The 15615-nt window shown below is 37.5% G+C and overlaps 1 protein-coding gene across 1 annotated transcript; it reads left to right on the forward strand.

The window, feature by feature from the left end:
* The first annotated feature begins 6567 nt into the window (after positions 1 to 6567).
* Positions 6568 to 14883, forward strand: DCPH1 (damage control phosphatase 1). Its single transcript, XM_034419034.2, has 6 exons — positions 6568 to 6856; positions 7416 to 8452; positions 9586 to 9691; positions 11856 to 12091; positions 13233 to 13398; positions 13778 to 14883. The coding sequence occupies exons 2-6, from the start codon at positions 8388 to 8390 to the stop codon at positions 14534 to 14536; spliced, it is 1332 nt and encodes a 443-aa protein (XP_034274925.1). The 5' UTR covers positions 6568 to 6856; positions 7416 to 8387; the 3' UTR covers positions 14537 to 14883.
* The last annotated feature ends 732 nt before the right edge of the window (positions 14884 to 15615 follow it).

Consider the following 15615-nt stretch of genomic DNA (forward strand, 5'->3'; position numbering starts at 1 on the left):
TTACTTTTCTAAAAAGGAAAAAATATAAGTTTACAAAAGAGGTTTGCACAGCATCTTACAAAAAATAATTATTACAGCCCATGTTGTGTTTGTAATCTCAGTTTTAAAGAAACCAGCAAGAGAGAGAAACATCCACCCTTTAGGGTAAGGCAGACCTACGGATACAGAGATTCCAGGAATACTGTTTTATTATAGTAGAGTGTAACGAGAACATCTTGAAACCTCTCCAAGTTTCTCTTTGTCCCTTCTTACACTATTAGCGTTCTAGGTGGGGTTTCTGAGTTTCTTTTTCATATTTGCTTCTGCTGTATGTAACTGCTTCTCCATGCCTTTTCTTAAAGATCTTATTATATTAAGATCACTTCTAAATTCCTTTGGAATAACAATTTCTGTGTTAACCACCATAGGAATTTTAATGACCAATTAAGTATCTAATAATTCACAGACTGAATAACATCTATCAAGGAAGAGATTTATTTTCCCTCTATCAAACATACTTCTTTGGGATGGCCACTAAAAGTGCTTGTGCATGCACACATACATATGGGCAAAATCTTTCAAACAACCAGGATGAGCCTACCAGATAACATGGTTGCTTTAATGCTTTAAAGAGGGGTATTTAGCTTGTTTCAATGCACTTTGTGAAACCCCCTTTCAAATGCTTCGCACACCCTACTCACTCTGCTATTCTAAACAAGTTGGAATATATTCTTACATCTCAGGTTCTCAAAACAATGCGTAACATAGAAAACATGGAGGGAAGAGCCGTCAGATCTCAAAATATTTGGGAACTTGCTTGGCAAAACAAAATTTAACATCACAATTAGATCTGTCTCAAATTAAGGAATAGTTTTGATTTGAAATCTGAAGAGATAAAGGGAAGATAAAAAGAAATTCTAGAGACCGAAACAATGTTACAAAAAAGTCTTGCACTTCTAAGACCTACTATAGACATTCTTTTCTACAGAGGAGCCAGTGTTCTTTAAATAAATGCACGTGTATGTGCACATGTAAGGTGCAAATGAGTTCTCTGCTTTGTAGGCGACTGGACACATTGAACATGCCAGAATAAAGAACAACCTCAAATGATAAGAATCTGAAAATGCGACAGATAATGAAATTTTGTTCCTACTAAAATTATTTCCAGTATTCTAGATACGGTTGCACACTTGCATGCAAAAGTTTAGATAAAGGTAAAGGTAAAGGTTCCCCTCGCACATATATGCTAGTCGTTCCTGACTCTAGGGGGCGGTGTTCATCTCCGTTTCAAAACCAAAGAGCCAGCACTGTCTGAAGATGTCTCCGTGGTCATGTGACCAGCATGACTAAACGCCAAAGGTGCACGGAATGCTGTTACCTTCCCACCAAAGGTGGTCTCTATTTTTCTACTTGCATTTTTTACGTGCTTTTGAACTGCTAGGTTGGCAGAAGCTGGGACAAGTAACGGGAGCTCACCCCATTACGCAGCACTAGGGATTTGAACTGCCGATTTTTCGATCGACAAACTCAGCGTCTTAGCCACTGAGCTGCCACGTCCCAACAGATAACCCTGCTCAAACTGTCTCTTTCAGTGAGTGAATGAAAAAAAAGATGACACAATCTCTACCCTGGACAAACTTGATTGATGCATATTTACTATTTCTGCACAGTGTACATAGAAGGTGCGAACATTTAAAAAATTAATTAAATAAATAAATAATAACATTTGGCTATTTTCAGCCAATATTATGCAATGCTTACTTTAGCAGAAATAACAGATTCCAAGTGTTTGCCGTGGCTAAGTCTTTTTATTTTTGTTTTTGAAAATGTTCTCTACTCTTAAATAACTAATCTAGCTCAGAAATATTCTCAAGATCTCCTTGCATGCACTGTATATTGAAATCTACCTTAAGATTTGCAACAATATATACAATTGCACAACTAGAAATACAAAGACTACTCCAAAATTTTTATCTTTCTTGTTTATAAGTACTTCATGGTTGATCTGGATGTCAAAATCTTTGTATCTGTCAAATTCTGCTCTCTTATTTTGAATCTCCTTTGGGATGGAAGTCCAGAGTTTAGGAACAGTGACTGAAAAGCCTCTGCAGTTTCAATGAAATAGATCTCAGATGCTGGCAGAAAAGAGTATAAGGCTTTTAAAAATTCAGATATGCTGATAGAGAGGAATGCAATCTTTCAGATAACTTGGACCAAAGTCATATCAAATTTTTAAGCACGCTGTGAACTATCTACAAGTAGTTCCCAACTTGAACCCACAGTTTTGATCGTAAGTCATATTGATTGTAAAGCAGGGTGGATAAAAAATGGTTTTTTTAAAAAAAATTAAAAATTTATTTTTTAAAATTGAAATCACATTATTATCACATTTATTTTAATAAAATGCTTTTGGAGTAAAAATCTATCTAAAGATAGTTTTCTATTTAAGATACATTAATAATTTAGTTTATTCAGCATGAAATGGAGTTTAGTTATGTAGAATGAGGCTGTATATTCTGCAATACTGGGACAGTCGGTGAATCAGAGGAAAAGCCACTGCGGGACAGAGATGACAGTTGCTCTTTAAAAATTATGATTTAAATCAGGGGTGTCAAACTCGATTTCATTGAGGGCCGCATCAGGGTTGTGTTTGACCTTGGGGGGTGGGGTGGGCATGGCCAGCTCAACATCACTCATGTTGGAGGTTCCTGTGGTGGCCCAAGCGCTCTGCCAGTGAAAACAGGCTCCCGAGCTCCGTTTTTGGCTCTGACGGCCTCCTGCAACCCTCTGCCAATGAAAACAGAGCTCAGGAAGGCCACATGGCAGAGGGTTGCAGGAGGCCGTGGTAGCTGAAAATGGAGCTCGGGAGCCTGTTTTCACTGGCAAAAGCACGGTGGGCCAGCCCTTCACTATTTCCAGGGTGGCCCCGCAGGCCAGATCTAAGCATCCCATGGACCAGATCTGGCCTCCGGGCCTTGAGTTTGACACCCCTGATTTAAATCGAGTTGATTTAAATCAGGGGGGATTTGATTTAAATCGAGTCGATTTAAATCACTAGTAAAAAGACTTGATTTAAATCAACTCGATTTAAATCATAATTTTTAAAGAGCAACTGTCATCTCTGCTACTCCTTTGACCTGCTGTTGACTCACCGATAGCCCCAGTGTTGCAGAATATACAGCCTTGTGCTGCATAACTAAGCTCCATTTCATGCTGAATAAACTAAATTATTTATGTATCTTAAATAGAAAACTATCTTACAATAGATTTTTATACCAAAAGTTTTTTATTAAAATAAATTCAATAAAAATAAAAAAAATCTCATTTAAATAAAAAAATCCGATTTAAATAAAAAAATCCGATTTAAATAAAAAATCCGATTTTTTTGTTTTTTAAAAAAAATCATTGATTTTTATCCACCCTGATTTAAATCAAGCCTTTTTACTAGTGATTTAAATCATTTAAATCATGATTTAAATCAACTTGATTTAAATAAAATCCACCCTGTTGTAAAGCGGGCCACCATGTAACCGCACCTGATTTTACCTTTTTTGCAGTGGTCGTTAAGCAAAAGCTGTAGTCATAAAGCAAATGCTGCTGTCATTAAATGACTCTATTGTTCTATATGGAGTCATTTTTGCCAGAAACTAGAAATAAGCAAGTTTCTAGTGAAAGCGGTGTAAATCATAATCACAAGACGATGGGGAACTGCAAAAATGTTTAAAAAATCTGCTTAGAAAATGCCCGTTTCTTCCAAATGTAGATTAAACATGTCTATTCAAATATACACGTGGCAAACAATATAAGGTATAATATATAATATAATTATAATATACTGTAAATATAAAAGCATGTATAGGAGTACTAATGATAAAATAATACAAAGTTATAATATAAAGTTATATAAAATATAAATATAAAAACATTTATAGGAGTGCTAACAATATACAGAAAAGTAACATTGGAATGAATCTTTTAAATGTTAGTACCAAGGAAAGAAGTTATGAAAATGAAACCACACATTTTTGAGAATGTTAAAAAAATCATTTTTTAAAAACATAATATATATACATGATTTAGCTGGCAAAATTTTTAAATAAACCATTATGTAACTTGTTTTGGGCATAAAAGCTGTATAAAGGAATAGTAATAGCATTCTTCCAAAGGGAATAGTAGGAAGACTGGATGCAAAAACTATAGACAAAATTGTTAAGTAAGGCTGGAAAGTACCGTATTTTTCAGAGTATAAAACACACCTTTTTCCCCCTAAAAGAGGCTGAAAATTTGGGTGCATCTTATACTCCGAATGTAGCTTTTTCCGAAGCTTTTTTTCAGCCCTAACGAGGCGCTAGCGAGTGATCTTCCCAGCTTTGCCTGCTCCCTCGACTCTCTGCTGTGCTTTAAGGAGGCGCTAGTGATCTCCATGCTTTGCTCTGACTCAGCTGTTCTTTAGAAACTAGGTGCTAGCAGAGTGAAGCGATCTCCCTGTGCTTTGCCTGATTTTCTCATTGCTGCTTCCTCTCAGCTGTGCCTTAGCAGCTGTTTTTTATCCCCAAGCAGGGGATAAAAAACCAGCAAAATGTCCTGAAGCTGACCAGACTAAGGACACTAGCCAGATGAATACCTGGTAGGCAGATTTTATTTTCCTATTTTCCTCCCCAAAAACTAAGGTGCGTCTTATACTCCGAAAAATACAGTAATACTTGTAGAATTCCAAATGAAAGGGTACAGGAAAATGAGCAACATTTCAAGAGCAGTCTGGGGATGCAGACCATAATTTTGCTCCTCAGTAGGTTAATGAGAAAACAAGTTTACTATATATTTACTGTTTTAAAGACAACATAGCCAAGTGACTAATCTTGAACTGTGAAATATTTTGCACAAATGTCCCCAAATGTAAATTGCTAAATTGGGTAAGATATACAATTCATTCATTTATTCGTAATGCCTCATCTCACCTGAATAACTCACAACTCATAACTCACAACTCATAAAAAATCAAGACTCAAATAAAAACTAGTTAAAAACAAATATACAAGCATATAAAGGCATTAATAATCACTTAAAAATAATCATGGTGAGTAGCAATCCATCCTTGTGTCAGCTCAACACAGGCACGGTAAACATTCCCCACCATTGCTGGAATACTAAGCACGGTGGCAAAGTCAATATCTTCATGGCCTTCCTGAAGGCTGGGCCAATCTAAGTTTTGGGAGAATGTTGCTCCAAAGGACAGGTGCCACAGCAGAAATGCCTTTGGTCCTGCTCCTGCTAGATGATACTCTTTCATAGATGGGATCTATACCATGTTTCTCCTGTCAACCCTAGGTAGATGGTTCGATATAACCAGGAAGAGGCAGTCCCTCAAATGAGGAAGTAAAGCATGCATAAGAATAAATAGAATGCCTAGTAAATATTTTCTCACTGAGCAGAGTATAAGACAGAGAAATGTGTCTTTTTTGCTGTTTTTTTTAAAATATATATAGTAAAAGGAATGCTTGAAGCCAGAAGTGTGTTAATGGGGACATCTTTGAATATGCACCTTTCCACATAGATGATGCCATGTTGTTGTCTGAAAACCTGTGTTACACAAACAACAAAATCTTATAATAGGTTTAGGTTAAAAGTTGCTGCATCTTGTTGAAGTTAAATGCCGATACTGTTATACCTTAATTCAAGGGGATCCATTCCCTTTAACCCATATTCAGGACCAACATGACCCAAAATATTTTCTTGTATAAAAATTTAACCTCTTTGCCCTATAATACTTGTCCATATATTGAGATTTGTCAAATTTATTTATCTTGTTGATCCTGAGTATGGTACAAAAAGAATTTCAAAGAAAGTTATCTCATAAACCAAAGCTTTCAATCTCCTATTTTGAAAATCCATTTTGCATTTTTCTTCATATCTTTAAAGCACTCCACTTCATCAGTATTTTCTTGACTTATCTGCAGTCTTCAGTTATAACAGTTAGTTCTTCATGTGGACTACATACCCATAACAAACCCAACTATCCATTTCTCTAATGAGTACTTGGAGCAAAGTAGTAATATTTGGATTATCTGGATCTGTGGTATTCTGGATTCAGGCCTGGACATAGAATGGAAACAGCACTGGTTGTACTCACAGTTAACTTTTGTAGGACGTGTAGGGAGGAGCGTGACCGTCCTTGTATTGCTGGACCTCACAGCAGCCTTCAATCCCGTTACCCATGCTTATTCTTTAGTTGTTTTCTTTCTTTCCTGAGTGGGGCCAATCAGTGGTTGTAGGGAAAGAGAGGCTGGACTCTTGGTCTCTGTTATAAAACAGAGTTTTATTCTTTATCCTATCCTGCTTAATATAGACATGAAACTTCTGAGGAAGCTAATAATTAATTTCATGGCAAGAGATAATCAATAGGTAGATGAAGCCTGTTATGTATCTCCACCTCCAACCCAATGGGAGATGTGTCAGATGTCTGGATGGGAAAATATGCTTAGACTCAACTCAAGGAAGATGAATGCCCTTTATTACATTTTGCATGGATGCCCTTTATTACATTTTGCATGGATTATCATAACTGACTGGAGCTGCCCTTAAAGACATCTCAGAAACTTCACCTACTATAAAGACAGTACCTATGTGCTTATTAGGCAATCACATTACCACCGTAGCATATTACATCATTGCTGTGAAGCTACTAATTATTGGTACATTTCTGGATGTAATTCAATGTGCTGATTGCTACTTTTGCAATTTCACTAATGCATTTCTGGGAGATGTCTATGGAGATTTGAAAAAGCAACTCTAGACATTTCTGGGAGATGCTGAAGATGGTGCCCACCCCCCAAAGGATAGCTCCCAATGTCAAGGCCTTTTGGAAGTTTGTAAAAAGGTGAGTTTTCTAGAGGACTTTGGAAGTGTTAATATTATTGCCTGTAATATTATGACTACTACTTGCATTTGTTTTAATTAGTACATGTGCACAGCTACAGTCAAAACCAATGCAGTAGATGAATTGCACAAATGAATAAGTTAATTGAATTATTCTACATTTTATTAGATCTGACGATCTACTTTAAGAATCCATCTATGGTATTGGTGGTCCAATATTAGTGTTTTAACCTAATCTGCCACATGTTTTCATCAAAAATAGATCTACAGGAAAGTAAAGTAATATTTTACCCGCCTGCATTCTAAAACAATTTCAAGAATTGTTAAATGCAGATCCTATGGGAGTAACATAACCTACAAAACATAATGGGTTTTACTGTATTAATATAGCTACAACTAGTATACCAAACATCTTATCCTCTCTGAGAGCTCACATATGATGGGAAGCTTGATTAAGTCCCATCCAGACCGCTGCCCAAACCATCCAACTGGATTCTCATTTAGTTCACAGGCAAAGAATTTATAATCGTAATTTGATGTTCGAAACTGTATTTTCTCAGAATGCCTTGTCAACTGCAGGTAGAAACTGAATCCTCAAAACATCAGGACACCGGCTTGCCTATGAGCGATCTATAAAGCTTTGTTTCGTCCATCAGTTTGTGCTGACGACATAAATACCTCACGATTCTTGAATACCTCGCCGAAAGGTATTCAAAAGGGAGGCCCGATCCAACCCAACCTCGAAAACTTTTTTTTTAAATATATAGGCAGGTATTTTTATAGGAAGGAATAAACTTCGTAATGTTATTATCTGAAATTCTGCGCGGACCCACTATCACACAGTGCCACTGACGTGATTACATCCGAAAATCGTCTTGATTGAATAAAAATCTAAATCTCTTCCTTAATTCCGATCGTGAGGGGAAAACAGCAGGGACCGCCTAAAAAAAATAATATATCCCCCCCCCCGTTCATTTTAGTCATATTTTGATTCCAATAGAAAAACAGAAGCCCATCGGAAAAGGCGTCTCTCCTTCCTCACTACCTCCGTCAGGCCCTGACCTGGAGTGGCCCGCCCAGGTAGGAAGCTCCCCGGCTCCTGTAGGCTGAGGTGGCCGCAGCCAGGTTCAAGGGAGAGAGAGAAAGATATATCAAACGTCCGGGCTCGAGCTCCGTTACCTGAAACCCGCTCGCGCCTCTTAAGAGCGGCAAAACGCCACACCGATTTCAGCCCCGTTCGCCACGTGATGGCTTCGTCCAATCATATTCTCCGCCTCGCCTCTCTTTGGATCCACCCCTCTTCCCCCCCCCACCCCCACCCAAGAGCGCGGAAGAAAAGCTCGCGCCTCGCCGTCAGGTGACCTCACGTGGCTTTCTGCCTGGCTTCCTCTCCCCGCCCCACCGGCCCGACTCGCCCGCAGCCTTCCCGTGCCTCTCCTTTTTGACCAATAAGCGCACCAAGCCAACCGACCAATAGGAAGGAGAGTTGGCTCGGAAGTTGCGCAGCCGCACTCGGCGGGGCTGAGGTCATAATGATTAAAATGGCGACGCCGCAGTTGGTGGGGTTACCGGCTTCTCTTACGGGCAAGATCAAGGGGTGCGTTTCTTTCCCTCGCCGGCTCCTTGTAGCTTGGAAACGGGAAGAGGAGGAGTGGGGGGGGGGCAGGAATAAAGCGTCGGGATTGAGAAGGTTGAAATTGTGGAGTGTCACAACACGAGGAGTTTCTGCCCGAGTGTTTCTGGAAATCCTCTTTCCTGCTCTGCTTTGGGGCTGCTTGTTTGGATTGCGAAAACGCTCAGGATTTTTTGGGGGGAATTGCAATCCCAAAACGTTGGGAAGGCATCAGGTTGCAGAAGACTGCGCCAGTTTGCTTATTGCTATCTTCGGCTAGATGCCGGTGGCATGGCTTGATTTACCCATGCTTAATTGAACCATGGTGTGTTCAGTGTTCAATTTTTGTGAGTTTGCACGAGGCACTAAACCATAAATGAAACCCAGCAGTTTGGGCCAATGCTACAAATACCTGCCTTAATTTAAAAGTGGCCACGTATAAATTAATCAGCTGTGCTTATGTTCTTCATTAAATTACTGGTGTTAAAATTAAGTAAATGTCACTAGTGATCTTTTGCAGAAATTATAAAAATGCCATAGCTTGGTCTGTATAATGATCCCAATGTTATATTTGTATTTATTGAAAATGTATCAGGAATTTCATTATTCCAGTCAGCCGGTTCATTCCCAAGAATTGCTTTGGTGTAATAAGTAAATGTGCAGGGCTAGAAACACACACTTATAGTCCTATCATAGGCGCGAAACCAACTGGGGGACTTTGGGAAAATCACTCTGAAAACCTTGCTGAGAAAATTGCAGAGACATATATATATGACCTGTTCAGACTGAACAAGATATATAGTGTATAACAAGCACATTAAAAAAATAGGGTAGTTATTTTTTTTATTTTGAATGTTTGGACCCTTGAAGGGCCTAAAAGTAGTGTACAGTTTAAGTCTAAAGTTCATAGTATCAGAGCCCTCCAGCTTTATTAGGCGCCCTTATTTTTAAAACTGGAAGGCTCTGGCACCCTGAATAATTGGTTAAACTTAAATTTTACACTAATTTCAAGCTTTTCAGGGGCCCAAACTTTAAAAATAAAATTCACATTCTAATTCATGTTGAATATTTGGTAATATTCAAGCTATTTACAAGCCTGAAATGTTGTTTTTTTATAGATCTTTTGCATATAATACAATTAAAGACAGGCTGCCTCTTATCCTGACTCGTGTTATTGATACTTTACATCGACATAAACATGAGTTCTTTGAAGAACATGGAGAAGTAAGAAAAGTGACCCTTTCTGTTTTATTATTGCATGAATACAACTGTTGACTGTGCTTACTGCTTTCTATAGTTAGTTCTGCATAACTTAGACATACATTTTCCTGTTTCAAATGATAAAGATGTATACTGGATTAGCCAAGGTTTCTCTTGCTGAGCATCATCTCATTTATGTTTCAAATCTTTTAAAGTCTTCTAAACTAATCAATTCATAGAATCTTGTAGTAGGCCATTGTGCATGAACAGGTAAGTGCCTTTTATGATCTATAATGGTTGCTAATTAATTTAATTAAATGAACATGAACGCTAGTATCATTAGAAGAGGAAAATGTTTTTTGTTCAGTGAATGCTGAACAGTGCTATTATTTTAGAATAATAATTTAAAAGTAGGAAATATAAATTAAAATAAATTACCTTACTGGGTTATGCCCCCTGCCAGCTTTTTCAAATTAAAAAAAAAAAGATTCAGATGCCTCTTTTCCTAGGAAAGATGTTTAGCTCCCATGTATTTTAGTCATTCCTTCATATATGATTCTCAGTAGGTTACGTACCATATATCCCAGAATTTGTTCTTGCTTAATGATCAGCACTTTATAAACTATTGTAGAATGTAGAGGTTGGAAGGAATATTTGAAATAATTTGGTCCAACCTATCTGGCAGTTATCCACTAATGCAGTATCTTCAAGAGGTCACCAGAGGCTGATTTTTGGTCAGTCACTCAGTTTCAAGAACCTCTTGAAGCTTGGTGAACTTTTAGGTAGGTGTTTGCTATCCCCCAACTTTGTCATTTGCAAATGTCATAATCCTATTTTCTTATCCCTCATCCATCCAGATCAGATATATATATTAGTGCAAAATGACTGCTGACATAAGCCTGATGATGGCAGATGGGATTCTGTCGAAACGTCGCTTCTACCCTTTTAGGGATATATCCACAATTACACGGGAAGAAACCCGAAATATTAACTATACACACATACATACCCGTGAAAACTTACATAAACAAATATATATATATATGTAGATCTTTAGTTATTCGGGTTTTCTCCTGCGTAAAATTGGAAGTGTCTTGGCGACGTTTCGATGAAGTCTCATTCGTCATCTTCAGGCTGGTGTTTTCGGCTTCGTGCTTCTAGGAGCACGAAGCCAAAAACACCAGCCTGAAGATGACGAATGAGACTTCGTCGAAACGTCACCAAGACACTTCCAATTTTACGCAAGAGAAAACCCGAATAACCAAAGACCTACATACAAACACCCGTAAAAACCTCAGAAAACATATATATATATATATATATAAAATATAAAACATATATACATATATATATGGAAGATTTTAAGCTAGGATTTTAACCAGAATTTTAAACATTTTAACTAACTTATTTAACATGATGCGGGAAAACACCCGAGATTTTAATTTTTTGCATATATATATATATGTAGGTCTTTGGTTATTCGGGTTTTCTCCTGTGTAAAATTGGAAGTGTCTTGGCGACGTTTCGACGAAGTCTCATTCGTCATCTTCAGGCTGGTGTTTTCGGCTTCGTGCTTCTAGGAACAATGTGTGATTGCAGCTGTTTCTTCCTTTTAACTGCCAGTGGGGGTGTGAACTGATTGGGTGGGAGCTTGGCTGTGTTCTTATTGGGTGGAGGTGTGTTCTGATTGGTTGGGGGTTTGGCTGTGCTCTGGATGGGGGGTGTTCTGTTTAGGTGGGGGCTTGGTTGTGCTCGGGTTAGTCTGAGTTGCAGGGGGATTTGAGCTGGTGAGCTGCGTTGCTGTTGTTTGGCTTCGCACAGCACATGAAAGATACATTTTAATTTACCATTGTCTTATTGTTTGCCACTGCTCTACTCTTGCATTCAGTTTATGTAAACATTAAGAATAAAGAACCCTCTTTTAAAATCTTACCCCACTTTTATTTTCCTCGAGGCCATATTTATTCACTTGCTTCCATGTTCAGCATAACACAAATATTCATTTGGTTATTAGTTTAATTCATTATGGTCACTCAAATGGTTGCCATACTGAGCTTTGGGTCTGGATATTTTTGAGTCTCAATACCAATATTTTCAATATGCTTAAAACATATTAAATATACTTTATTGCAGTGTAAATTTAGTAAGCATAAACACTTGAATTAGAAACATTTTCACTTTATTTTAGAAAGGCATTGAAGCAGAAAAGAAAGCTATAGGCTATCTTTCCAAGTTGCGGAATGAGTTGCAGACAGACAAGCCGCTGATTGCATTGAATGATAATCTCCCTGATACCCCTCTGTGGAACCAGTACTTAGAATATCATAAAAATGTATCAAATGAACCACCAAGCTGGTTTCAATCTCCTTGGTTGTATACAGAGTGTTACTTGTATCGTAGAATTCATGAAGCTGTTATTCAGAGGTAAGCTTGTATGATCTTGTCTCTTTTTGTTTAAATATTTGAGGAAAAAGATACATAAAAATTACCTTCAAGTCAAGCTTGATCCATGCAATTCCCTCAGCCACATTTCAAAAAGTGCTTGCCTTCCTCCCCCCCCCAAGGCTATCTGATTTTCCATTCCAGAGAACAGCTCTAAAATTCCAGTACTAACTGGGTTCAACTTGTTTTAGCTTTTGAGATCATTCAGGGTTCTATTAAATACAGGGGACTAATAAGTATCATTAATCTTAGTAATGGCTTGCTACAAATATTGAAGTACTCTCTTCGATTTGTACAGACTGGTAAAATTAAGCAAATTTGATGTGGTTTCACTCTTGTCTGAAATGAGCCTCTGAGTTCCATCAAATCCACATCCTATCATGGTGAGCTTGAACATGGATTCAAATTCACCATTCATTGAGACTGAACTAGAGAAGGATTTTGTCATAAAACTAACCTGTTCAAAACTGCAATATCATTCAGGATTGCATGTGAAGTAATTCTGTTTGGTAGTTCAAGTTAAAATAGAAATAATAATGAATTTTCTCTCTTGCTTATTCACTCATGCAAAGATGCTGTGTAGCCCTGTTCCATGTTCTCTTCTATGTTAGAATACAATGGTTGATCAGTAGAGTAACATGAGTTTATATATGCCTTTTTGAGAAATATATCTTTTAATTAAGCATTCCTTTAATTATTTTAGCAGATGAAAACTGATAAGGAACAGCAGCAACATTAAGAAGTGGGGAGAATTAAAATTATTTTAACTTGTTTAAGTTAAAAAGATGTATGTCCATATGTATGTATTAATGAGGGGGAAAATTAAGAATAAGTTAAGCCATTGGCAAATCCATTTCTACCTTATTATGATCAAATGAAAGATCTTTTGTCAAACATGGAACAAAACAATATACGCTCCCAGTATGGATTGTTATTGAAAAATAATACTAGGTATAATTGAACATGTTAATATAATCTCATGCTGTGCATTTCTAACAAGATTCATTTAGTCAAAAGTAGTTAATATGATGTTCAATGTGTCTGAAGGAAAAAAAGTTTAATATGCATGTGTTTTAGATGCTAATGATATCAGAAACTAATCTAAAGAACATCTTTTGTTTAGTCCACCCATCAGCAACTATGATGTATTTAAAGAAGAAAAGAATCATGCTTTTTTTGAATCTCAGCAAGCCATGATTTCTTTAAGTTCTTGTCTCCAAGAAATGTTGAAAAATACAGATGGCTTAGATGAAAAACGTTTGAAAGAGGAATTTTGTAACCTAATTCAGGTAAAACTGATGCTTGTTTATATTTCCATATTTTGAAAACAGTAAGCAATACCATGTTTCCAGTTCCAAGAACTGGTGCAAAACTATACATACTATCAAAGTTTGTTTTATCCAAAGTAACAAATATTATCCCAACTGTTCAAAATAGTGACAGAGCTAGGGATATGTAAAACATGTCTCGGGACTAAATGGGAATGTTTTGATTTTGTTTTGGGCAGCACTGGTTCAATTCTTTTTCAGAGGTTTGGGAGGAAGCTGTACAGTATATCATTTCCCCCTTCTTTGCAAGAAATGCTTTGACAGGCTATTGGATTAGGTTTAGCATATAAAAGAATTGCCAGGTTACCAAAAATTAACAAGCAAACTTCTCTTTTTTTAGGTTTCATTATGGGGCAATAAATGTGATCTATCCATTTCAGCCGGGGCGGATAATTCTCAGAAGTCTGACCCATTACAATCTGTGGAAGAATTAAAAAAATTCATCTTGGTGGATCACGTGGAAAAACTTTGGTCATTGCTTATAAACAAAAAGAAAAACAAAACACCAACTAGACTTGACATAGTCCTGGATAATGCTGGTTTTGAACTTATTACTGATCTTGTTTTGGCTGATTTTTTGATATCCTCAGAATTGGTTACTGAAATTAATTTCCATGGGAAAAGCATTCCATGGTATGTGTCAGATACTACAAAACATGATCTGGATTGGACAATTGGACAGATGAAGGCAGCTAATCATAAATGGATGGCTAGATGTGGTGTCTCCTGGGAGGGCTATCTGAAAAAAGGTGTTTGGATTTATCATGATCACATGTTCTGGACTTTACCACATGAATTTTCTAGTATGGCTGAGATTGCTCCAGATTTATACACTGAGTTACAGAAATCAAGCTTAATTATTTTCAAAGGTGATTTGAACTATAGAAAGTTAACAGGTGATCGAAAGTGGGAATTCACAGTGCCGTTCCATCAAGCCTTGAACAATTTTCAGCCTGCACCACTCTGTAGCTTAAGGACATTGAAATCTGATACTCAGGTTGGTTTGAAACCTGGGCAAGGTGAACAGCTCATGAATATTGATCCTGAGTGGATGATAACTGGTAAATATGGAATAATTCAGTTTGATGCTACTTCCTGATAGATTTGCAAAGTATGAAGAATGGCACTGTGCTAAAAACCGATTAATGGTCTAATTTGGAAGGCCACTGATTTTCAGTGTGCACTACTATTTTCTTCCATGAGCCATGCTGTTATTTTAAAGTGGTATGCAATTGTGACCTCTTTTAAATCATCAGAAAAGATCAAATTTGTCCTCTACCGTACTTTATTTTTAACTAACATAGAACAAGAAACAACAGCCAAAGCTACTACATTAGTTGACATGTGTTTGACTCTGCTGTGTTAGCATAAAACACAGTGCTGCTTGAGCTTAATCTTGTTCAGAAAAAACTGATGTTAAATAAAATGACTTTTCAAATGGCAAAACTAAAGGCTTTGAATTAAATTATCCAATATGAGAACTACATGCGTTGTTGCACAGTGTTAAAAAGAAATAATCCAGTCGTGAGTGCTCTTATCTCGTCAGGCTTGCTCTACCAATTAACATTGCAGGCAAACTGTGATCAGAGACAGCAGACTTTATCACGATAGACTATCTGTCAAGGTGGTGGGACCAGTGGTGAAATGTAAAATTTGTTACTACCGGTTCTGTGGGCGTGGCTTGGTGGTGGTGGGGTAATGTGACGGTGGGCGTGGCCAACTTTTTTTTTTTTTTTACTTTTTTCAAGCATTTTTTTACAACCTATTCGGGCAAATAGGTTGTTAAAAAAATGCTTTTAAAAGGTTAAAAAAAGGTTCTGACGATCACAGCTGTGGCGCACGATTGTCAGAGCCTTTTTTAACCTTTTTTTAACCTAAAAGCAGGAAGTAATGACACCCGGGTGGGCGGGCGGAGCTTTGCACCGCCATCGCTACCGGTTCTCCGAACCACCTGCCTCAATCGCTACCAGATCACCCCGGTCCGAACCAGGAGCATTTGTTCTGCCCCAGCTACGGACCCCAAAGAACGCAGCACGCACAAACTCTATGCAAAGCTTATTTTACTCAAATAACTCAGTCTTTATCAACCAAAGGCTGTTAATAAATTGTCTTAACAGCCTACAAGAATTCTGAGATAAGGTAATCATAGTCTTACTAGAGTTGGCAGAAAGCCCAGAA

The sequence above is a fragment of the Pantherophis guttatus genome, chromosome 1, assembly GCF_059756535.1.
Source record: "Pantherophis guttatus breed Tessera chromosome 1, ASM5975653v1, whole genome shotgun sequence".
NCBI lineage: Eukaryota > Metazoa > Chordata > Lepidosauria > Squamata > Colubridae > Pantherophis > Pantherophis guttatus.

What these genes read in the sequence shown, in the direction of transcription:
- DCPH1 (XM_034419034.2), top strand. Translation starts at nt 8,388, where the DNA reads ATGATTAAAATGGCGACGCCGCAGTTGGTGGGGTTACCGGCTTCTCTT. An exon ending in CTTACGGGCAAGATCAAGGG is followed by an intron (nt 8,453 to 9,585) that starts GTGCGTTTCTTT and finishes GTTTTTTTATAG; the next exon opens with ATCTTTTGCATATAATACAA. An exon ending in CATGAAGCTGTTATTCAGAG is followed by an intron (nt 12,092 to 13,232) that starts GTAAGCTTGTAT and finishes TCTTTTGTTTAG; the next exon opens with TCCACCCATCAGCAACTATG.